The sequence below is a fragment of the Diachasma alloeum genome, unplaced genomic scaffold (assembly GCF_001412515.2).
Source record: "Diachasma alloeum isolate Michigan unplaced genomic scaffold, Dall2.0 Dall_scaffold_00648, whole genome shotgun sequence".
In the NCBI taxonomy this organism is placed as follows: domain Eukaryota; kingdom Metazoa; phylum Arthropoda; class Insecta; order Hymenoptera; family Braconidae; genus Diachasma; species Diachasma alloeum.
The window spans coordinates 493,544-517,383 of NW_021680780.1; the positions used below are offsets into that span (position 1 = coordinate 493,544).

Below are 23,840 nucleotides of genomic sequence, written 5' to 3' on the forward strand. Positions count from 1 at the left end.
ATGTTTTTTATTAGCTCGCAATTTTTTTCAAAACTACTTCAATGAGGAAAAAAATAAAAATTTGGAATATCTATAATAATAATTGATCGGATANGCATTGACGATTTTTTCTTAACTCGCAAAAATCTTCAAACAATTTGCTACCGATTGGTGATAAAATTTTTTGGAAATAATGAAATAAGGGGGATAACGCCTTTTTTTTCAGGGGTGATTTTTCAAAAATTTATTTTAAACAAATACTAACTAGCAAATGTTTTTTATTAGCTCGCAATTTTCTTCAAAACTACTTCAATGAGTAAAAAAATAAAAATTTGGAATATCTATAATAGAGGGGCTAATTGATCGGATCTCCTTCTCGAGAGAAAAAACCGAATGAATTCCGAACATTTTAGACTGCCCAGTATAGAGCTATAAAATTTATATAATATTTATATTTATATAAACTTTATAAAAATTGTATTCTATATTCTATCTATATTCTGTTTTATATTCTATAAGACTATCTCGAAATCTAAGGAAGATATCAAGATTTTTGTTACCTTTTTTGTTGCTCTGAATTCGCACTAAAAAAAGTCTGTACGAAAATTTCGTTATCTCTCTCAGATTCAGAGGAATTCCTCGAATTCCTCAGGAACTCAGCTAAGAGCTAAGTCGCCATGAATCGTTTTACCGCTTCGCGGCTGAAAAAGTGAAAAATTGCAATATCTCTTAGTGATGCGAAAAAATTACGCATTATTTCGCGATTGGTCACACATGATCGCAAAGTGAGAGTGCCCCGCAGCCCTAATACAGGGGAATAGAGCGTCACCATTGACGTAAATCTATTTCTGAATTTCAACAACTCACAATCAGTGATATTTAAATGTATGCATTGCCTCATGACAATTCGTACACACGTACTCACCAATAATCCACACACACGCATTCTTTCGACATTAGCATTGTACATTTCCTCTATCAGGTTTATTCTCTATCTGAAGTTTTCATTTTTCATTGCTTCTAAGACGGAGAAATACCAGTTACATAACTGAACAGCAACTGCGATCCGCCGTAACATGACTCTGTGAACTCCAACGTTGAATAGTGATTGTGTATGTAATGCAATTCTCGAGTGAGAAAACTTTATTCTAATTTATTGAGGGAGAGAGATAGTCACTATCAGGAAGGGATCTGTTCACGTAGGTGTGCGTTGGGATTTGTCATCGCGATATTGCGATTTTATTGAGCCATTCGAACTGCGCGGAATCACCGACGGAATTTTTCATCAATCGCGAAAGAATTGACAAGAGAAGAAAACGCGTTGTTTGTTGTCTTCCGAAGGCATTTTTTTCTTCCTCGTTAGTTCGTTTTTGCTGACACGCTCGTGTTATGAGCGTTATCTCGATTTTCATGAGCCACTCGGACTCGATTTTTTTTATTGAAACTCGGACTGGATGAAATCGAGAATTCCACGTTTTTTCATTGATTGGGAGAATAATTTAGAACAAAAAATGATTTTTTTTTCTTGAAGAATTCTTTGGGTAAAAGTGTAAATTACACAAAATCACGAAGTGATTTTTGATCAAGCGTTTCAATGAACGCAAGATTTGCATTCATTAAAACGCGTGTATTATCAATCCTGTCTCCGTGATTTAAGCTTTACAAAATTATGGAATCGAAAAAAAATCTCCAGTAGAAAAAAATCTCAGAAATTTTGAGAAATATTTTCATTTTTGACTTTTCTGTTTTGTCGTCATGGATTCATTTGAAGTGATATTTCTGGTTCCTTTACGCCAGATCCAGATCGCCTGATGCATATTCCATATTCGATTGCATCAGACCCAGGAGTAGCACGCGCGTGCATACATTTTAATTCATATAGCCGTCATGCATGTTTTCGACAAATATTGGTATCTCATTGCTACGTTGATTGATAGATAATAGTAAAGTGCAGAGAGAGAGAGAGAGAGAGAGTCGTTTCTGCACATGATTTATGACTCCGTTTATCGAACTTTGATTCTCCAGGAAGACCCGGGATCACATTCAATCTTATCGAGAATAACCGAGAAATATATTACTTCGAAAAATGTCTCAATATGACTAATAAATCAGATATGAGTCTCATTGACATTCAATCTTGTGCTATGATAAGGGCGTTTTTAAATCGTAATTGGACTTGGACCGAGGGTCAGGGGTGAGGTGAGAATTTCTGGGTTGATTCCTACTAGACTTCCTCATTACTATCAGTCAACTTGTAAAATGATTAGATATCATTTCCCTCGTCTTCCACGATGATTCTATCGTTTTCTGGGTGAAATACTGGGTGAAATACTGTTCGGATTACTTCACAGAGAAAAAAAAAAAATAGAGACATGTTGTGATGCAGTGCTGGAAAAAATTGGGGCTGAGAAGACCGGAAATGACTGGATCCGATAAATTTATTGGAGATGATCTAATTTTTTTCTTCTGTTTCTCTGGGTCTCAACCCAAATAATTTTCAACTGAAAAATGCACAAGTCCCAGCGGTGCACTGGGAGTTAACCCTAGCCAACAATGGGGACAACGTTGATGAACAGCGATAGAGGAACGACCGGAGTATTCAGGTCGTGAATCGTTATTGATCTTAAGCACAGATGTTAAAGGATCAACGAGACAATGGCATCGTTCGCCTCGGGTAGTCACTGCGAAGAATTTTGACCTGCAACTCCGTATTTTCTGTTGGAATTCCCGACAAAGAGGGAAATAACCGAATAAGGGAGAAATGGGATCTCTTGGCCGCTTTTTCCTTTCTAAATTGACAATTTTGGAACGAACAAATAATCGTTTCAATTATTAACATTTGAATTAATTAATGGTGTGGGGAAACATCAGCGGAAGTGGGATTTTTCCAGAATTTTTGTGGGGAAAACTCCAGCGCAGATGTCTGAGGCGCTAGGAACGTAGAAGGGAAAGAAGGTCGTCACTGCACTATCGCATTGCATACGGAAGTTTAGTGTGACGTAGCGCATCGTGAAGGATCGACCCTGTGGACGAGCCCCTTGATACCTCGGCCAATGGCGTTTTAGCTTCTATTACTGTTGACTGAAAGGCAAAGGATCCTTGCGTCACCCTTGGAAACGGTGTTTCCACGTTGCGTGATATTGGCTTGTAGCTTGATGCAACTGTTTGAAACCCCTGTGTCGTCACCATTCAAAGAATATTTTTAGAACTCAATTATTCTCTTTGAATGGACACTCTTTCAGTCAGTTTTTATGTCCCAAAATCAACGAATGGATTATTCCATGAGTCGCGTCATTTTTTCCTTCTGAGAAAAATGAAAATTTTACAGCCCCCAGTGGAGTGTTTAACGATGAGATAAAACGATATCAGTGAGGATTGAGATTTGCGGAATATCTCAGAATTGATGATGCAACTTTTTGCATCTCGTGTTTCGATGTAGAAAAAAATTCATTAAAAACCTAGTGTTTTCCCAACAGAAGAGATTCTGTTGAATTTTGAACGTTTTTTAAAGTAAATTTAGTTTTAAAAATATTCTTTGGCGTCATCATTCAAAAAATATTTTTAGAACTCAATTATTCTTTTTGAATGGGCGCTCTTTCAGTCAGTTTTTATATCTCAAACTTAATGAATTCACTATTCCGTGGTTAGGTAGAAAAAAATTCGTAGAAAAAATGAGCGCTTTCTCTAAGAAATTCTATCGAATTTTAACGGTTTTTTAAATGATGAATTTTTAAGATCGCCATCAAATTTCCCTATGTGTTCTATTTTCCGTGATAAATATTCATCGAAAACTCTTCATTTCTCGAATGATTAGAGCCATTCTCCATGTCCCTTTTTGTAGCATTTCCACATACGTGAACTGTTATTTTTTTTCATTGATTTCCGATGGAATAACACCACGCTTCAATTTTTTCCATAAAATTGGTGATGAATACACTCGAGTGGTATTTTTATTGCAGCAAATTCTTACGTTTATCTATTTTTCTCCGGGGCACGACCTTCTTGCAGGGCTCAATAAAAGCTTTGACTATCTTCCTTGACCTCGGTGATAGTTACCCAACACTACTATCAAGTGTAATCAAAAATTGAAAAAAAAAATTCAAGTGTACCGGTAGTGCATCGATTGCTATCACTTCTCATTATCTCGTGAACTCACAGGGGCGACTAATCACTAATGTAATTCCACTAAATTCATTCATGTATGACCATTGATGACACATAGAGTCCCATTTTACCTAAATTACACTTTTATCTAAATTCTTCTGTTTTTTTCAGTGCACGAACTTATTCCATGCCTTAAGTTTCCCATAAATAGACTACTCCCCCGATATTTCATGAAAATTCCCCATCTTTCACTCAACATTTCATTCTTTTATTCGAAGTTCAGGAGTACATTTTTTTAAATTATGAAATCAAGAAGAATACTAACATTCAAATGTAGCGATAGTCATTAGTTTAGCTCTGTCACGGATTCATTATCTCCTAAACTCACAGGGGTGACTGGTCGAAATTGTGAATCCCCTATTTTTTATCTTTGTGTGAACATTGGAGACAAACAGAATCCCATATTATCTGTATTTCCTCATATTTCAACATAAATTCCTGCATTTTTTCTCAGCGCATGACCTTATTTCATGCCTTAAGTGTCTCATAGACTTATTCAGCCTATATTATCCTCCCAAAAATTTATTCCATCAAAATTTCCAAAAAACCACTGCCACCCTCAAATTTAAAAAAATTATAAAAAACACTAGACACATTTTTTTTTTGAATCACGAAAAATCAGGAAGTCAAAAAAATTTGCGAAACCTGTGCATTATAACGTCATAATGCAGAAATTTTCAGTCCCCCATGACTCCTTAATTTTTCATTATCCATCGAAATTAAGAAATATAAAAAAATCAAACCCCAGAGATAAAAATCGTCAGAATGACGTAACATGATTCCAGTTTTGCCGCTGTAGGGAAGAAAATCCCAGCTGTACTCACGCCCACTGACATTCCGACCTTCTTCGCCCTTGAAACTGTGAACGAGAACTCCTCCACGTAGTGCAGGGCGAAGGAGGAATTTTCTTGAGGGTAGTATACCGGTACTCCATCCCGTGCGGTTGCTCCGATTTTTCATCAACAATTAGTGATAAACAATTGAAAACCTAAAACCTACTCACTCACTCACTCACCGCGACCTCATTCGCCCTTGAAACGGTGGACGAGCCTCCGTCCACCGGCCCGAAGTCGGCTCTTCACAGGCGACATAAAAATCTATTTCATTAAAATTTCCTAAATCTCTCCAAACCTCAACCAGAAAATTCTCTGAAAAACCCATTGTTAATTTTTTGGAATTCCAAAAAATTCAAGAAACCTATTCATTGCGATTGATAATGCTGAAATTGTAAAACCCCATAATCCATAAAATTCCGTCATCCATCGAAATAATTCATACGCGTCCAACATTTTCTCCTCAATTTTTCATTAAAAAAATAATAAAATCCGAAAAATGTAAACCAACAGAATGACGTAATCCAATTCCAATTTTCCCGCTGCAGGGATGAAAATCCCAGTGGTACCCACACCCCTCGCCACCCCGTCCTTATTCGCCCTTGAAACGTTGGACGAGCCTCCACGGAGTCGGCGCACTCATTGGCGCGATAACTCGCGCTGTTGAAGAAGCCGCCGCGAGAGTACGAGTGCAACAGAGACGCAGAGCCACGTTTCACGGAGGAGGGGAAGCGGTCGTGAGAGTGATCCGCATCCGGAAAGTATAGGCCGCGTCCTGCCTTCGCCCTCGAGAAACCCCTCAAAAGAATCTTCCATTCGGCATGAAAAATCGTCTCCAGGGAGGCTGGAGCCCCCCCAATCCCTCAATCCGCTTCCATCCCGCGAATGTGCTCACCATTTGTTGCTAAAAAATCGGAGCGATTGCTCCCGGAGTCTATACTTTTCGGAGCAACCGCACTAGGTGGAGTACGGTTATACCCCCACCGAGGAGAATTCCCCCCTCGCCGAGCACGACGTGGGGGAGAGCGGAACCGAGCGAGAGCTGGAGGTGGGCGCGTGTAGAGGCGCCTCCAGCACCGCAGTCGCGATATAAAACTCGAGCTACTCGTGGCTTCTCCATCCAGACAGTTATCGAGTCACACTGGAACTAGACTAAAATTCATTCACAGATCGCAGTATCGATAATTGTTATCAGGTACTGGACAATTAACTGACGATCATTCAATAATTGCGGTGACGGGATTATTTTTCACTGAATAATTTCTGAATAATTTCTTCTTCCGCGTTTCTAGCAGTTATCGAACGAGCTGGACTCGTGCTATAGTTATCGGGTTCGTTCGAGCGAGTGAATTCGCTCGGAAACTTGAAAAAAGTTGATATATCTATTCTGCGTCTCGCGCAGTTGACTAAACTGTGAGGTAATCCAGTGTCAGTGGTGGTTAGTCAAGGTTTGCCGGAGGATTTCCCTGAATTTTTCTACTCCACATGAAGAGAGAAATGAAGACATCACTGACTTACGCCGACAGCCTCCTGAAACCAGAGGTGAGAGCTGGAATTTTCCGGGGAAAATTGAATTGAAGGGCGACTGGGGTTGGGTTGAGCGGCGCCCTAATGAGCCCTTGGAGCATTGTTATTCCTGCGGGCGATTTGTTTGTGCCTCAGTTCTTCGCACTAACACCAATACGATTATTAATTATTACGTAGCAGGCACGAGGCCTGCCGGCGGCCGACTCATCGATCCGCTCTCGCATACGTCACGAGGGCATCGGTACTCGGCGTTCTGTTACGAAAACGAAATAACCCGAGTGCTCAGGAGCATGTGAACCTTTTTTTACTGGCTCGGTGTGTCGCACGTTGGTGGAAGACTTCAGAGTCAATTGAAGAAAAAATTTTTTGGAATTCTGGAATGATTTTTTTTGCGGAAAATCGGTCAGTTTTTGCGGAATTTGAACTTTCGTTTCAGGAATTCAGCCGCGAAGAGTAAAGCGGTTTAGTTCTCATCCGAGATAACGGAATTGTCGTGAAGAAAATATTGACCAACATTTTCCCCTCATTTTGTTATACACGCAAGTTTCGAATTCCACTTGAAAATCATCAGAATGACGTAACAGAATTCCATTATTTTGCTATCTCTCTTAGATTCCGAGATATTCATCAAAAACTGGCGAAAAGTCAAAATCGACTTAACCCGGTTTACCCTTTCGCTGCTGAATTTTCTTTCCCAAAATGTCAATGACCTCAACAGTTAGGAATTTCTACAGATAATATTTCAATCTCCATAGAATCACTTTATCAATGTTACAACAAGTTTACACAAATGCTTCATACATGTCGCACCGAAATTAGAACCTCTGTACTCTGCCCTGTGATCTGACACCCACCCCCTCCCCATAATTTCGAAAACCCGTCGTCGAATTCAGTAGCGAAGCGGTAAACCGGGTTAAGTCGATTTTTCCTTTTGGCCATTTTTTGATGAATATCTCGGAATCTAAGAGAGATAGCAAAATTTTGCTCATGACCTTTTTTGTAACCCTCAGTTGGCTCTACAAAAAAGGTTATGACAACAATTTTTGTATCTCTTTTAGATTCCGAGATATTCGTCAAAAACTGACCAACAGTTAAAATCGACTTAACCCGGTTTACCGCTTCGCTCCTGAATTCTCTCAAATTATTTCCGACTCCACTGCCCAAGAAAATACGAATGGCTGTTTGATCCGATGTTTACATTGGCTTCAATCGCATGTAATAAATGTCCAGCTGTATTCACAATCCAAAAATCAACGTTTTCGAATGTCCACGTGTACCTTCCCTCGGAATTGACAGGCGCGTGGGCCTTTAATCAAGTCGCGTGTGTGCGCACGCGTTTCAATTGACATGAAAAAGGTCCCCGTCGGCTTTTACTCGACTTATTTTATCCCGACTGGAGCGGCAGACTACATCGCCGATGCGCGTGGGCCGAGGGACATTATGCATTCGTCGGCAACGACGAGGAGATTTCATTTTTGCTACCCATTCATATATCCAACGGCTCTCCCCCCATTGGACGCTCGGCGGGTGTGTCTGTGACGTCATTCAGCCAGATCTATATTCATTATTCCGGTTCGCGAACATCCGGTTTCAAATACTGAGCGCGGGAAATTGGAATAAGAGGGGGTGCATATAATAACGACGAGAAAACTTTTTCTTTAATGAAAAACATTTTTTTTCGGGTTCACAAGTCGAGGAAATTGAGTTTTTCGAGTCGTTTCATTGGAAAAATACTGAAATTTCAATAAACAATGGCCCGTTTCTTTACCCTCTGAGATATTACGAAACCCCATTTTATGAGAACTGATGACTAGAATTGAATTATTTTGCCCTCTCATTTAAGATGAAATCATCTTGTTGTTTCAATTAATGAAATTTTTCTCGTATTAAACATGATATCGTCAATTACCAGAACAGCCGTATGTCTAACTTAAGTACGTTGCTGCCTGCGGGAGGAATGAAGCCCTTTCCGGAGTTTAAAAAAAGACCGGAATTTTAGTCAGAAGTTTAAATAGTATTCTTCTCGTTTTCGCTGTCTCGCGGCCGTCTTTGGTTCGAGAAAAATGAGTGCGGAAGTAGCTATCCAAATTTATTGAATGACACAATCCCTGCTCATTTAATCCCCATATATTTCTATAAATATATTTGTTAATACACTGTTAGAATTTTTTTGAAATTTCATGGAAAAAATTACAGTAAATCTCATGAGAGTGGCATTGAATGGGATTTGGAGAAAAAATGGTTATAAAATTTCAAGTGTTAAGTAAAATTCACGGAAATTAATGAGTTTTCAGTGGAAGATGAATATTCGGAAACAGAATGACATGAATTTTCAATTTTTTCCTGATTTTTCTGAATTTTCACAGAATAATTGAACTGAAAAATCAATTATTTTATTGATTTCGAGATCCTTTTAACATAAAATCAATGGAATTTTTGATTTTTCAATGACAAGATTTTCTGAAATTTCAGTGGAACTTGCACACGATAAAAATTTCCAGAATTTGGCACGAAAAATTCAGACGAAAATTTTTAACAGTGCAGCCGAAGCCAATGATCCGCCTGAAGAAAAATCCCTCACTGAAACGTAAAAGCACAAGTATCGGAGATATAATCAACGCGACGAAATTAGATGATCAGAAAATGAAATATCTAGATCGAACTCCTATTAGATGATGGAACGATTTGATGCAAATGAATGCCACATTTGGAATTAATTCATTAGTCCGTGATTATGATCGTCTCTAGCGAGTTCTGAAGTTCTATTGATCCCAGTCACGAGGCGCCAGCCGACCTACATAGCGCGAATGTTCTAATTGCGAGTACCTAAATAAATAGACGCGAGTGAGTATTTACGCTACCAGAATCAGCGGAGTCCCCTCGCCAACGAATGATTCACATTTTGAATGGAGAATTAATAGATATTATCATTCGATTGTATACTCACATGTGGGAGGAGAAATTCAAACGTATTTTTACTTGTTTCCAGTAGTTTCTGCGGGTTTAAGTGAGTCAAGTGTCATCTGCAGATCCATAATGACCGCATTTGCATAATCAACATCATTCGAATTGTTTTTTTTTATTTTGTTTGTATGAATGAATGACGGAGACTGTTTAAACGATAGTCAATGAGCTATCGAATTCCTTGAATTCAGTGGTAATTTGCAAGATTTTTATCTCCGTATGAATGTCCTCAATTTGAATCGTAATTTTATCAATCCTCAATTACTTATTTGAATCAATAACATTTTTTCCTCGTACTACATCCGAACGAAGAGAAAAAAAGCGCAGAAATATGGGGGCAATGATTCATTGTAGCAAATTCCCTTGACCAGTCGAACGTTTTTTGCTCCGCATTTTTCTCCTCCGCACCATTTTCCCGATACTTTAGACACGAGTTGAACATTCGTACCCCAATTTCTATTGTACACATAAAGATAAGGGTATTCGAACGACTGTAAAGATAAGAAACACCGGATGATTAATGAGTTGAGGCATTTGTAGATAAGCTCGATGGATGTTGACCAACTTTATTGTCGATATATTGCACTAAAATCCTTTGACATTTAGGATTAAAGAGAAATGTGTGTAATGAATTTATTGCAGTGCACTTGTCACGTGCCTGTTGGTTTACAACTCAATGATTGGCTCGTAAACTGACATGAGATTGAGGAAAGGTCGTTCAATGTCATTGAGATATTGTTTCAAATATTTACAGATCAAAGATGCCTGCAAGGGTCTCGTTCTCTCGGACGAACAGCTCAGGCTGGTTATGCAGCGATTGACCCATGAAATTAATCGAGGTTTAGCTAAGGAGACACATGAGGAGGCCATCGTTAAGTGTTTCACGACTTATGTTCAGGATTTACCTAATGGAACAGGTAATTATCCCTTGTTATTCATTATTTATTCATTACATGCCCACTAGGCTGTTGGAAATTTTTTGACAATTAAGCAATAGTTGCATTTGAATTCAGTTTAAGGTCAAATCGTTCATGAAATCTCTCATTCAGCTGGGAAATTGAGGATAATTGGGTTTTCCATGGCAGATTATAATTGATAATTCTATGACATCTGGAATTTTTGAATTCATTGCGGAAATTGAATAATAAAAAAAAAAATTATTTATAAAATTTCAAAATTTGGATGGACGTATCTCGTTATTCTCGTAGCTTCCCTGAAATTTGGTTGTATTTTTTTATTGGATAAAATGATAAAATAAAAAAAAGTTTGACACACATTATATTTTGCATAATCTATTCCATTTTATTTCGATAAAGCGCCTGCACAATTTCGTAATAAATATCCTTGAATTCATGAAAAACAGAAAATTCAATTAAAACTTCTTTCCTGATGGTGAAATCTCCAAAACAAATTGTAAAATACAAATTTAATTTTCACGTCGTTTTTTATTTTATTCAGAAAAGGGTAATTTCCTGGCACTGGATCTGGGTGGTACGAACTTCCGAGTTCTCCTCATCACCCTGGACGGCCACAATTTCGACATGCAGAGCAAAATCTACGCAATCCCACAGAGTCTCATGCTGGGAACTGGTACCCAACTGTTTGATCACATAGCCCAGTGTCTTGCCCTCTTCGTGAAGGACCTGGAGTTGGAGAATGAGATACTGCCTCTTGGATTTACATTCAGCTTTCCACTGACTCAGGTTGGATTGACTGAGGGATATCTCGTGAGGTGGACCAAGGGCTTTGACTGCAGTGGGGTCGTCAACGAGGATGTCGTCAGACTACTGGAGGAGGCCATTGCCAGAAGGAATGTAAGTGCCTCGATTAAAATCTAGCACAACTTTTCGTTGCATTCAACCTATTTTCGAATATTTCAAGCATTTTATTGTTCTCTGAAATTTTGAAGGATGTAAAAATTGACGTCTGCGCCATATTGAATGATACAACAGGAACATTAATGTCATGTGCGTGGAAAAAACCAGGATGTCGGATTGGCCTTATTGTTGGTATGTTTGAAAGAATTTTATTTCACCTATGATTATTAAATTCATCAACAATTTTCCGATACATATCTTTGTCTCTAAGATTGCACTATTTCCTTTGATATCTTGAGGCAGGGAAAAACATCTCAAATTGCTTCATGAAATCATTTTAATCTCCTTCCAGGAACTGGCAGTAATGCATGTTACGTGGAAAAAACAGAGAACACAGAGTGTGCAGTTCCTGGCAACTACAATCCCGATAAGCCAAATATGCTGGTCAATACAGAATGGGGTGCATTTGGAGAGTGTGGCACCCTGGATTTCGTGGTGACTGAGTACGATCAGGCAATCGACAGAAATTCGATAAATCCCAACAAACAGATATTCGAGAAAATGATATCAGGAATGTACATGGGTGAATTAGCTAGACTCGTGCTCGAAAAACTCGTTGACAATGGATTGTTGTTCGGTGGCAAGTGTCCAGTGGATCTGAAGACACGAGGAAAATTCTTCACTAAATATGTCTCGGAGATTGAAGCGTGAGTTGCATAAGATTGAGTTATGGAGCGTTAAAAAAACGACGAACGATAACGAGTGTTTTTTTCTGGCTTTGCAGAGATCCCAAGGGTAAATACACAAATTGCCGGGAGGTTTTGGCGGAATTGGGTATACGTAATCCATCTGATCAAGACTGTGAAAATGTTAGATACGTGTGTTCAGTTGTGTCTAGGAGAGCTGCACATTTGGCGAGCGCTGGTATCGCTTGTTTACTTGTTAAAATTAGTGAGGACAATGTTACTGTTGGTATTGACGGTTCAGTCTACAGATTTCATCCACATTTTCATGATCTTATGACTGAGAAAATTAGCCAACTACAGAAGTACAAGGTATGCTTATTTCCATTAAAAAAAATCTTTTATCAACGAAATTTCGAAAGGATGTGGTTAAGCAAGAAGAGATTAATTTTTAAGAAACATGTTTTTGGGAATTTTTTTTATGAAGAACCATTTTATGAAGCAAAATCAGAGTCACAAGAAGTACCATATGAAGATGCTTTTTAACTGATTGATGACTTCATTGCAAAAATAGAATAAAATAAAAATTGAATAGGCGGTGTTGACACATCCAAGATAACAGAATTGAAATAATTAATTCGACTTGTTTCACTAATCATTTTGATTTTAAATTCCCAGTTCGATTTGATGCTGTCGGAGGACGGAAGTGGTCGTGGTGCAGCGCTGGTTGCAGCAGTAGCTGCACAAAAGCGGTGAAGATTCACCGATTAATCAACAATTTGATAATTAATTGAATTTTTAGATGTAAATTAATACGATCGAAAGAAGAGGAAAAACTGAAAAAAAGTGAAACTTAAGATGAAGTACTTTGTTTGTCAGACTACTTGTAAATAGAGCACAAAGATATGAGATCATTGATTTAAATATTAATACAAAATCTTGAATAGATTTAATAATAGCCTAGGTCGTTGGCTGACGTGAATTAGGAATACTAGTCTGGTCGATATTCAGGGGAAATGAGAAGCGAAAAATTGTTATGATTTTATTCTCAATCCTGGGTAATTCTGAAAGGACAAAACGATGTCAAAGTGGATATTAAAAACGAAAAAACCATTGTAATACAGAGGAAATAGTCGTTATACCCCGGTTAACTTAATTTCATTTTGTAATAATTTCAATAGTTTGTCTATGAAAATAACAAAATAACTGTCGTAAAATCCGAAAATGACGAATGGGCGATGAGTGGGTGAGAGTATTTTATGATTATCCTGTGAGTATGTGTGCAAATGTGACTGTAAGAGGGAGAAAAATCAACAGCAGTGATGTTAACAACAATTGGATGAAACTAATTATTTATTCAATGCGAAACAGATGATGAAAACAAAGAAACCGACACTTGGGACGATTTATAAATTATTTGTATCGTTATTAAATCCGCATAAATTAAACGAAATAAACATTAGGACAAGATGAGTAAAAAAAAAGTAGAGTTATTTTAGGCTTTAAACTCACATTGCGATCAACGAATGAAAATGGAAGAACAATCATGTCTCATATCGACATACCTTTATGTCATCAAAGACAAATTCATTATCAAGAGTTTGATAACGAACTTACCAGTGACACTGAGTAAATAGTAATACGTTACGGTTATAGAGGAGAAGTCTTCTTGAGACATAAAGAAAATGCCTGTTGTTACGGCTAAAATAGTCTTGTTACCTTCCATACTATAAAACGTATCTTGGACAAAAGAAAAATCTTGCTTTATTTGTTGACTATTCATTTTTAAATTTATTGAGTTGTATTTCAATGATACCATGCTGAGGCGTCTGAGGGGATTAAAACGGGTGAGTAAATTCGTTGGTATTACTATTCACAGATGAAATTAATCGTTGTTATATTGAAAATTTTTGAATAAAAAAATATCGTGAAATATGAATTTATTTAATTCTTCACTCTGGAAATGTTCCTCACAGAGAGACATTCTTTGAGCTGGAAAATTTATTTGATAGTACGTGAATTATTCTCGTATGGATATCAATTTTTTAACGAAATCTAGGGCTCGAATTCTGAAGAATTTCGCTCTGTGCAGACATCGAATTAATCATAATATTGAAATAAAATTATTTTGACATTATTAAATTCATTATTAATCAGTCATTCATTTATTTATTCAGCCATTTGAACTCTCCCAAAATTAATATTTATTCAACCGATGGAAGAGTCGTATTTTTTATTCTAAAAAATTGCTTTCGATACGTGCGGGCGTTATTTTATCGACGAAATGGTCTGGCCTATTGCTCTCTTCGTTAGATGGTAGTACTACGGGACTTCCCGGACGATTAAAAAATTCCGAATGCCAGTCGAAAACATCACAATAATGTAGCACGACACGGCTGGCAAATGTTTTCGAGTAAAAATAATCACGTCTCAAGAATAAAGTGATACTTATCAGTCCCTCCAATTTGCCAATCAGTATTTCAACACCAACAATCACTTCTGGTAATTAATAACGTAAATAAACGGGGCAATATGATCAGTGGATTTCAAGTAGCCTTGAAAAATACTATCGACGTGGTGAGTGTTATTATTGTACCGCCTCAGGACCACTGCTTTGTTGTCACACCTTTTAATTTGTTTTTCTCTCTCTCCTCGAATCACTATTTTGTCACATCAAAGTGCTTATGTTTTCATTAATCAATAGATATCGCCTCATTATTAATTTCTTTTCATGTACATATGCCAGAGGATTATAAATAAATTGATGTTATGTTTTCGTTACACTTTGTCTCATTATTTCCACCCCTCATTATATTCTTTACGATTATTGTTTATATTATTTATTCGTTGGGCACAAGTTGTTCATTATGTCAGTGTATATGATATTTCATGGTTTCGAAACGTCATCTTTTACTTTTTAATTTCACGTTTTTTTGCTTTGAAGCTCTGAACGAAGAATAAAATAATATTTCTTGTATTTCGTTTCATTATTCCAATGAAATAGTCAATGGTCTTTGTCATCTGATACTTTTTTGTTTTTGTGAAATTATTTCTTGATTTCCGATAGTTTTCTTTTACTTTTCGTACCAGAAAAAGAGGCGCGCTTCGTGCACGTGATTGTCCAGTTATTTATGCAACATTATTGTTGATCACTATGTACTCATTTATTCATTAAAAAGAATTTAGTGTCCGTTTTTATCATGTTTAGATGAGAAAAAAATTGAGCAATTTTTAAAAAATTTCACTATGAAAAATTCAAGTTGTGAGGTTCATGAAACTGATTCCTCACCTTATCCGGAATTCTAATCATCCCAAAGGACCCCCCATTCGGTCTACAGCGTCCTTGAATTCCAGATAGCGCCTCCGGCGACGCCGCTCCAGGATTTCACCTACCACTGGAAGCAGCTGATGAACTATTACGCGAGTCACCAGACAAACTGTAAATTGCCGATCGAGAGCACCTGCATACCCCAGCACCTGGAGCGCCTCCTGGAGATTCTCCTCGCCGAGGAGAAGAGGGACGACAATCCAGGCCCCTGCCTCGAGTACTTGCTGCAGCACAAACTGCTGGACTGGTTGACGACCCTGGCGAGTGTCGAGACCCCTCCGGGGATGCGTCACGTCTGCCTGTCCTTCATGAAACGTTTGCTGGCGCGATCGCGGTTTCCCCTGCTGCACCAGGCTGCCGTCTACGGCCCCGTACAGCGATTGATAAGCCTCTGCAGCGGCAAGATACCCTCGCCGATCGAAACCGAGGAAATCCACTTCTTGTTGACCATTTGCTTCCTCGTCTGCCGTTACCCCCACGTCACCAACATCGTGAGTGACTCGAGTGCAGTCAGGCTCGACCCGGAGGCGCGAGCCAGTGCCAACGAGACAAGTGACAAACATTCCGTGACGTACGTCTCCTCGAAGAAGCGAAATAGCTTGAATCCCCTGTTCGAGCCGCTCAACACCCAGGCAATCACCCTGATAAACCCCAATTTATTCGCCTGCGATCACCAGAGGCGGAAGTCGATTGTCGGCGAACGGCTCAAGCCGAAGGACGAGGGGAGCAGGGGCAAGGAGGGGCGGAAGGACGTGGCGAGGTCCAGCGAATCGACGCCCTCGAGGGACACGGAAAACTCCTCGGGGTCCTACAGTCCCGTCCTGGGTAAACCGAGGCAGGATCCGGGGGCCCTGGAGGCACCCCAGGACTGCCGGGGGTGCGACAGGGTCTCCGTTTTTGATGCTGAGAAACTGCGGGACTTGGAGGAGCTGAGGATTGATACCGAATGCTGCAATGGGGCGAACGAGTCTGAGGAGTCCAAGAATCAGAGCCTCGCGATGTCGCCTCAGCAGGGGGAGGGCTCCAGCAGTCTGCTTTTCGATGCCTTAATTAGTTACATTAATACTGCGGTAGGTTTTTCTGGGTGAGGAAGGTCTGGGGGTATTTGCAAAATGGGAAATTATGGGATGGGATGTGGTGGGATGTTTCTCGGGCATTTGGATTTTTCATCAAGTGAGACCTCAATTCATAATTCCATGAAAGAAATCGATGAGAATTCGGAGTTTCATGAAAAAATCTATAATAATTGGGAATTTCAGTTCCATTATTTCATAATAATTAATCCTTTATTATTTTTCTTCAATCCACTTATTCCTATGACATTAATAAAAATGTATGATAATCATGAAATTTTGACTTTATCCTGTTTTTCATCAGTGGCCTCCAGAATTTGATAATTTAATTGTCTCTTCAAGGATAATACAGTCAGGATTCGAGCCTGCGAGGGAATAATGGTCCTAACATCCCTCGAGGACCCCTCATTCGCGAGAACGATGGCGAAAAGTGACTTGCCACGAGTAGTAACAAATCGCCTGGAGTACCTTTTCAACTCCATTCCCGCACACGTCGACCCAGCAGAGCTCGACGACATCGATGTCACCTGGGCTCTCGACTCGCCCCTCTGGACGAATGAGAAAAAATTCCCAGGGTGTCGACAGGTGGCTGCCTACTTCATGTGGCTCGATTACTGTGATCAATTGATCAAAGAAGCTCATCCTGATGTTGCCCATGAACTTGCCAGGACAATCAGACTTCTGTTCTTCGAAAAAGTCGTGACTCCCGCATTGTCAGAGCATCACGTTGTGTTGATAACAGCTCTTATTACGGAGACATTGAAAAAGATAACGTCACACCTGCTGAGCACAGGTGAGACAGCAAATAACAATCAACTTGAGACCATTCATCAACGCCAATTATTCAATTATTTTTTTATGTAACGAATGCTGACTTTCACACGAGCACAATTTACGCTCTAGTAGTTTTTGATGAATGAAAAGGTAGTAATGTAACAAAATCGCCATGAGGAGATTTTGTTACAATTAAAGATAATCGTTCATTCAACTTTGAATTAAATAAAGTCGTTTAATCTTCCATAAATTTTTTAAGAATACTTGAAATCGAAGGGATACAAAACACGTTCATTAGAATTCTTTGTGTAGATCAAAGTGAAATCCACAAAAAAAATCCTTATGAAAACTCGGCTGTCGCCGTTGTAAATTTTAATAGATTCAGAATCAACTCAAAGTCAACAATATATATAACTAATAATGAGGATTCCAGTTCTCTCATTGAATAGTAATAAAAGAAACTCAAAGTCAAATGGAGTTAAGTTATTCTGCCTCCCCCCAGAGATGAACTACTGGCTCGTGGGTGAGCAGAGAGACCCAGTGATAGCAGACGTGTGTTCCCCATCAGTCGTGGAACGACTGATCGAGAACTGCTACACAGACAGCGATGATTTGACCCTGGAAACACTCAAGTTGTTCGAAGAAATAATGGACAAGCGAAACGAGCACGTTCTCCACTGCATGGTATTGTCATACCTCTCGTCACGTGGTTACTACGACAACACAGCTGCTGACAGTGCTATTGCTTCCTGGAGCGATGAGGAAGATGAACGTGAACGAGAGAAAAAGGGAACACTGGATTTTTCCACTGAGCAGAGTCACAGTAGGACGTTGGCTCCCAGTAATATCCACAGAATCATAAATTGGTAAGTTTCCTATTCTTTCATTTCAGGGTTTTTCATTAATAATAGTTTTATTATTAATAATAATTAATAATAAAACATTTAAAAAATATTTATTGAGCGTGAAATTGGTTTTCACCCTGGAATAAGATGAGTGAGAAAATTCGGAGTGGTAGATCTTGGAAATGAATGACTTCATAAAAACATTCTAAAGTTCAAAAAAGTCTAGATTTTTTCACATCGCTGTTCCAATCTGTTCTCGTCCCCTTTCAGCTTCTTATCACTGATGCCAAGACAACTCCAGACAGACCCTGGCGAGGACAATTACGAGCGTTACATGGCAGACTGGGAGAAGCAGTACGAACGAGCGAAAATGGACTGTGCCCTGTTCGCCTGGCCCCTGGAGGCCGTCAGCATCGATGACTCGGGTAGCTACGACTCAAGACCAGAGGCAGATCACTGCTCATCTCGTTTCTACATGGGCCCCTTCCTCACCATGCTCCTGGACAAGGTCTCAAGCATTCCAAATCAAAAATACGAGATCAATCTCCAGTTGACTGTTGTCGTATCGAGACTGGCACTGCTGCCACATCCGTACCTGCACGAGTTCCTGTTGAATCCACTGTTGCCACTGGCCCCAGGGACCAAGAGTCTCTTCGGTTGCTTGCAGAAGATTGTTAAAATGTTGGTGGGGGAAACTACGAAATTGCCCAAGTTCAAGGAGGGACTCAAGGAGACCAGGAGGAAATTGCTGGAGGATTCACAGGGACTGTATGTATCGAAATTAATTTTATACACCAGATGAAATTGATTGTTATCGTTAAATTCATGATTCAATCACATTTTCTTTTTTTTCATTCTTCCCTTCAATTCATTAGATCAGAAGATATTCAAGACTTGAGAAATTTCATTCAAGTTTGAAGAAATTGCAAAAATCTCATCAAGATCGGTTTAAAATATGAACATGAAAGGATTTTATTGAAAAATTGCAGTTGTTTTTAGTGCCATTCTATGAAGAATTATACAACTTCCCCGTGTGTTTTGATAGATATAAATAACTTAACTGAAAAATTATTTTCAATTTCAGAGTCACAGAGAATATTTTATACGAGAGTGTAGTGATAACCGAAGAATTTTGTAAGGAGCTCGCCGCAATAGCTTACATCAAGTATCAACATTCCATGTGAATAAGGAAACAAGTCCAATGCAACGTGTGTACCTTAATAAGTGTAAAATTCGTTAAGATCATCTAGCGTAATGTACAAGTGATAGATAGATCAATTATATTTAGACGAGGCGTTTACAAAGATGCACAATTGTACTTTTGCTCGAATAAAAGATTCATTTTAACATTTTTACTGTTTTTTGACAACCACCAAATTTTCCCCTTTCAAATCGAAAATATAAATAAATATTCAATAAATATAAATAAATAAATACTAAATAATAATATTAATAATATTTTAATATTAATATTAATTTATTTCAATGAATATTTATAGAATATGAACTTGGAGAATATTTATAAATATTGATAAAAAGAAAAGAATTAATTTTTTATCTGAAGAAAATTCACATCGTTGGAAATTTCTCGAGTTTTTCATATTGAAAAAAATGCATTGTGTATCGTACTTCACTAAAATATAAATGCCAGTGGTTATCACTCATTATCCTCACAAGTATCAGTGATTTCATTCCATCTGTAAACAATCTCACGTGGCCCTATTCGAATTTTGGAGCAGGGCCAACAATGCTTGACATCACGAAAACAATAAACGATATTCTCCACGAAATAACAGGAAACATCGATAATAAAGCAAAAATAATCCGAATAAATAATGAAGATACATCGCTTAACGGTGATTTGTGGTTTCCCTCTAACCTACTGGCCTGGAGGGGTCTGATAACACCTGATAACGATGAAAAACCTCCCAAAGACATTTTGGAGCATTACTCAAAACGAAAAGAAATTGATATCTCTGGATTATCCAACGAGAGCATCACACAGAAGGTGAGAATTCGCCCCTAAAAAACTCCATAAACATCTTCTGAAGCTATTGTTAACCTACAAAATGTCCTCCAGGCAATTGGTGCATTGATAACAGCGAGTAAAGACTGGGAATTTAGATTAGAGAGAGGATGTCTCCAACGAGAACGAGTCTGTCTCTTCCTGAATCGTCCTCTGGCCATCGCAAAAATCATCAAAAAAACAATAAAGCATAGAATTCGATTACTCCAGGAGAATAAAACGATTTTCTTCAGAATAAATGATGATCCGGAGTCGAGTCTCACGACTTTTCGACTCCAAAAATTGAAAAACGTGACTGAAAACATTTTTAAACTCCAGGGATACGAAATAAAAGAAACTTCTGCAGAGAAATATCTGCTGACGACGAAATCCCAGGGTGTGATAGAGGATGGCTACAGGAAATACGTCTGTGGGGTTGTGAGAAACCCAGAATCGAATGTCAAGGAGACCTCAGAGACGAAAGACTCGTATCTGCAGAGGAAAATTAAATTTCTCGAGGAGTTGAATGAGGGGAGGGACTCAGGGGTAAATGACCACGAGGTGAGGCTCAAGAGGGTTGCAGAGGCTGTCCTAACATTCGAGATACTGGGGGTCAGGCCCAGTCGTCCCAGCTTCATCGAAATTTCCAGTAGCCCTGACAAGACCATAGCGAGCACGAAGGGGGGCTCTTTCGTGCTGTATAATGTGGCTAGGATTGAAGCCATTCTTCGGAAATTTGGGGAAGAGTACGGGAGTGAGACGTGGGCAGGGGTGGAGGATGTTGAGCGAGTTGACTTCAGTAGGCTTTCGTCACAGGTGAGCAAGAATTAATTGTATCTAGGTATCTGTCTATCTTTATTGGAAAAAGGCAATAGAGAAAAGATGATAAAATCAAAATAATGAGAATAACAATTATTGGAAAAAGAATCTAGGACAAAATATACGAGAATAAAAGGAATATACAAGCTTGTAGAATTCTTGTCGTCTTGCTGTTGAAAAAATTAGAATTTCATTGAATTTTCCATGAAACTTGAAATTTCATGATTTTTTTTTCCATTAAATGCAATAAATACTACTAAACTGTCGGTGAAATTTCAAGTTTTACCAACATTGTGTAAATAATTTCGTCAGAAAAATTCCTAGGAAATGATTTTATGGAGAAATTCCTGCAGGAATTCTATGAAATCATTTTCTGAAAATAAATTTTCAGAACATGATTTTAGAAATCGTCTCTTTGATATCAATTTAATATCGAAAAAATCCGCTATTGCTGATTTCTGTTCCAGGAAGAGTGGACTCTCGTCTACAATTTTATCCTGGCCTACCCCCATGTATTAAAGAACTCCGTGCAACATGGGGAGTCCCTGGAGCTATGCCCCCAGCTCCTCTGCACGTTCCTGTCTCACTTGAGCCAGAAATTCAGTGTTTATTATCGTCGCACACGAATATTGACGGTAAGACCATAAAATAAAATCATCGCGACAAAATGATCTCATAATTTTGATTTTCATTCACTCAGGAAGAACGCGAGCACATGATTCCAACCATGACAGCCAGACTGTGTCTTCTAAAAGCCCTTCTGATCGTCCTCCATCACGCTCTGGAGGTACTAGATATCACGCCAATACTCCAAATGTAAATAATCAAAAGGAATAAAGAAACAAAAAGGAAAAACTCACCAAGTGCTCTCCATTGCTGATTCGGAATTCATATCTCTTTATTTCATATTTCTCGGTGGTGCCTATACCTACGTCCACGTTTCATTCATGATGCATTCATTATTATAGTAATTGTATATTTAAAAAATAGCTCTACGTTATTGAATTATTAATTGATTTGTCATCGGATACTTCAGAAGAAGTGGCTTCCGAATTTTCAGACGTTGAATTTATCGATTCATTTTTTTTATTATCCGCAGAGGCTTTAGGTTTCTCTGGAAGTATGAGCTTGTGATAATGACTTTGGGTCAGGGGTAAGTGAGGGGCGATGTGACTAGGCTCGATGAAAAGCGTTGGTGATACCTGAAAATCAAATCAATTAATTTGATTTATTGAATTCTGAAGAAATTGTTTTGAGAATTAGTCAGTGAAATTCAGGAGATTTTATTCCTTCGTTCAAACGTTTTTTGAATTCATAAAAAGCTTGTACATGCCTCAACAATGGATTTTAAATACACAGAAATTGTCTAGAAAAAATATTTCCCTGATCTAAGACCCATCAAAATTAAGAATTAATATTTATCTCGAGTGATAAAAAATTACGTACATGAATATCCTTCACTTGCGCTTCCCTAGACGTATATTCCCTCAGGATATAGTTCTTCCCGAATTCGTGATAGAGTCTAGTGTCATTTATCCTGAGCATTACGTTATCTATCCTCAGGAAATAACGCAAAAGGATAAAGAAACTGCCAGGCATGACACGCTGCAAAAAAGTGAGTAAAGAAGAAATTACACGAATGGACTTATGAGCCTAGAATGGAAGCAGAAGGGAGCTCACTATTTTCACTGAGAGAGAGCCTATCCCATTGTCGTGCAGTTCGTCCTCGAAGAGTGTGAGCTCGTGATAAAACAGAATCTTCTCCTTTCGTTTCAATTTCTCCATGTCAATCTTCTCCTTGGTTTCTTCAATCGTCACACCGTCCATTGTACCTGTGTAGTCAGTGGTGAATGTCCAGTCGAAAGGCTTCACTTTTTCCTCTAGATATTCTTTACAATCAGACCTGTGCACAATACATTATAAAATTCACCAAGTAACTAGATTTGCAGAGCTACTGAGTCTATTTTCTCGTCTTATTGAGGATTAAATTATTTGGACTGAGAGCAATTCTAGGGAAGAATAACTGTTTTATGCCATTTTCCGTTGGAAGTTCTGTCAACTAAAAAAATGGTTTTTGAGATTTTCTTCTGCAGTCACAAGTTCTCGAGATAATTTAACATAAATAAACGTGTCGTCATCATGTAATTAGGTTTTTTTATAATTACATACCTCGATTCCTTCCAAGCCTCAGCACAAGCCAACTGAAGATGTATTTTCCCATTCGACACACGTTTCAATGCATCCAGTGCATTGAACTCAATTTTAGCACCATTTTGGTGTTTTAGGTACAAAATGTTATTTGGAAATACCATGTCTGGCATGTGGGGCATTTCCAAGGCTCTATTGTATCTGTATAAACACAAATTTTTATCTTTAAATTAACAACGACAGTGAGAATAAAATTTAAAATATCATAATTTCAAGTGGACTGTTCTATGAAAAAAACTCATTTGAGGGATTTTATTATCAGCATTAAATATTTAATGAGTTGAGCATGAGAATTCTAGTATCCATTTTGCCTCCTCGACCCCTAATTCAGGAAAATAAATGGAAATTTCACAATTTTCAGGTACTTACACACAGAATTGACAAGGTTCTGGGTCTTCTCCGCAGGACTCTTCATTTTTCGAACACTTGGAGTGTAAAATATGGGACTGAGTGTATTTAATCTGCCAGGGTGGAAAAATATGCTCTTCCTCGTTGACAGGCAGCCGGAGAATGTCAATCCCACCGTGCACCTTTATCGTGGTCATTGTTCTGAAAGTTTATTCTTGGAGGAGTGTTTGTGTATTTTTGCGATAACCTCATCACGACAGTTACGTTTACCGTCGCTAATGATCCCCAAGGGATGCGTGTAGAATCTAAATAAATGTATTCAAGTGTTTATTATCCATTTTTATGCACTTACGGGTGTTAGAATGATTATTAGATGATCTAATATTCAAGATTATTAACAAAACATTCGGGTGACTGAGGAGAGGAGCCGAATGCGGATGAGAAACTTATATACTATTGTGGCTGATGGCAGC

General features: G+C 38.4%; 4 protein-coding genes across 9 annotated transcripts in view; 3 read left to right on the plus strand and 1 right to left on the minus strand.

Moving 5' to 3' along the window:
* LOC107043924 (hexokinase type 2) overlaps window positions 1-13,900 on the plus strand; it is a 21,821-nt gene extending 7,921 nt beyond the window's left edge. For 3 of the 5 annotated variants that reach the window (XM_015265626.1, XM_015265623.1, XM_015265627.2), the window contains exons 2-7: window positions 10,222-10,384; window positions 10,926-11,281; window positions 11,377-11,476; window positions 11,637-11,991; window positions 12,069-12,339; window positions 12,646-13,900. In XM_015265626.1, coding sequence (XP_015121112.1) covers window positions 10,222-10,384; window positions 10,926-11,281; window positions 11,377-11,476; window positions 11,637-11,991; window positions 12,069-12,339; window positions 12,646-12,723 — 1,323 coding nt within the window. In that variant the 3' untranslated portion in view covers window positions 12,724-13,900. Of the gene's footprint in view, window positions 1-6,048; window positions 6,172-6,268; window positions 6,519-10,221; window positions 10,385-10,925; window positions 11,282-11,376; window positions 11,477-11,636; window positions 11,992-12,068; window positions 12,340-12,645 lie in introns of those variants that run through there. The other 2 variants (XM_015265624.1, XM_015265625.1) reach the window with 2 other exon arrangements.
* Window positions 13,901-14,165: 265 nt separating this feature from the next.
* Window positions 14,166-19,338, plus strand: LOC107043925 (protein FAM160B1-like). Its single transcript, XM_015265628.2, has 6 exons — window positions 14,166-14,544; window positions 15,322-16,365; window positions 16,711-17,161; window positions 17,645-18,008; window positions 18,258-18,755; window positions 19,072-19,338. The coding sequence occupies exons 1-6, from the start codon at window positions 14,500-14,502 to the stop codon at window positions 19,169-19,171; spliced, it is 2,502 nt and encodes an 833-aa protein (XP_015121114.1). The 5' UTR covers window positions 14,166-14,499; the 3' UTR covers window positions 19,172-19,338.
* A 331-nt stretch (window positions 19,339-19,669) lies between these two features.
* Window positions 19,670-22,139, plus strand: LOC107043877 (DALR anticodon-binding domain-containing protein 3). 2 transcript variants are annotated; one of them, XM_015265548.2, is made up of 4 exons: window positions 19,670-19,995; window positions 20,068-20,808; window positions 21,279-21,446; window positions 21,512-22,139. In XM_015265548.2, the coding sequence occupies exons 1-4, from the start codon at window positions 19,735-19,737 to the stop codon at window positions 21,629-21,631; spliced, it is 1,290 nt and encodes a 429-aa protein (XP_015121034.1). In that variant the 5' UTR covers window positions 19,670-19,734; the 3' UTR covers window positions 21,632-22,139. The 2 variants fall into 2 exon arrangements, with proteins under 2 accessions (XP_015121034.1, XP_015121036.1); XM_015265550.1 differs by having other exon boundaries at window positions 21,516-21,619.
* LOC107043878 (TIP41-like protein) lies at window positions 21,683-23,837 on the minus strand. Its single transcript, XM_015265551.2, has 6 exons — window positions 23,720-23,837; window positions 23,389-23,568; window positions 22,981-23,160; window positions 22,492-22,714; window positions 22,258-22,416; window positions 21,683-22,013 (listed from the first exon to the last, which is right to left on the minus strand). Exons 2-6 carry the CDS (start codon window positions 23,562-23,564, stop codon window positions 21,804-21,806), a joined length of 948 nt encoding a protein of 315 aa, XP_015121037.1. The 5' UTR covers window positions 23,565-23,568; window positions 23,720-23,837; the 3' UTR covers window positions 21,683-21,803.
* Between the last annotated feature and the right edge of the window lie 3 nt (window positions 23,838-23,840).

Bases quoted from the DNA above. Each gene is read 5' to 3' on its own strand.
- LOC107043925 (XM_015265628.2), top strand. From the start codon at position 14,500: ATGATCAGTGGATTTCAAGTAGCCTTGAAAAATACTATCGACGTG. The intron at 18,009-18,257 runs GTAAGTTTCCTA...GTCCCCTTTCAG, and splicing joins ATCCACAGAATCATAAATTG to CTTCTTATCACTGATGCCAA. The intron at 18,756-19,071 runs GTATGTATCGAA...TTTCAATTTCAG, and splicing joins CTGGAGGATTCACAGGGACT to AGTCACAGAGAATATTTTAT.
- LOC107043877 (XM_015265548.2), top strand. From the start codon at position 19,735: ATGCTTGACATCACGAAAACAATAAACGATATTCTCCACGAAATAACA. The intron at 19,996-20,067 runs GTGAGAATTCGC...AATGTCCTCCAG, and splicing joins ACGAGAGCATCACACAGAAG to GCAATTGGTGCATTGATAAC. The intron at 20,809-21,278 runs GTGAGCAAGAAT...TTTCTGTTCCAG, and splicing joins TCAGTAGGCTTTCGTCACAG to GAAGAGTGGACTCTCGTCTA.
- LOC107043878 (XM_015265551.2), bottom strand. From the start codon at position 23,564: ATGACCACGATAAAGGTGCACGGTGGGATTGACATTCTCCGGCTGCCT. The intron at 23,161-23,388 runs GTAAGTACCTGA...GTGTTTATACAG, and splicing joins GAACCTTGTCAATTCTGTGT to ATACAATAGAGCCTTGGAAA. The intron at 22,014-22,257 runs GTACGTAATTTT...TTTGATTTTCAG, and splicing joins CGCAAGTGAAGGATATTCAT to GTATCACCAACGCTTTTCAT.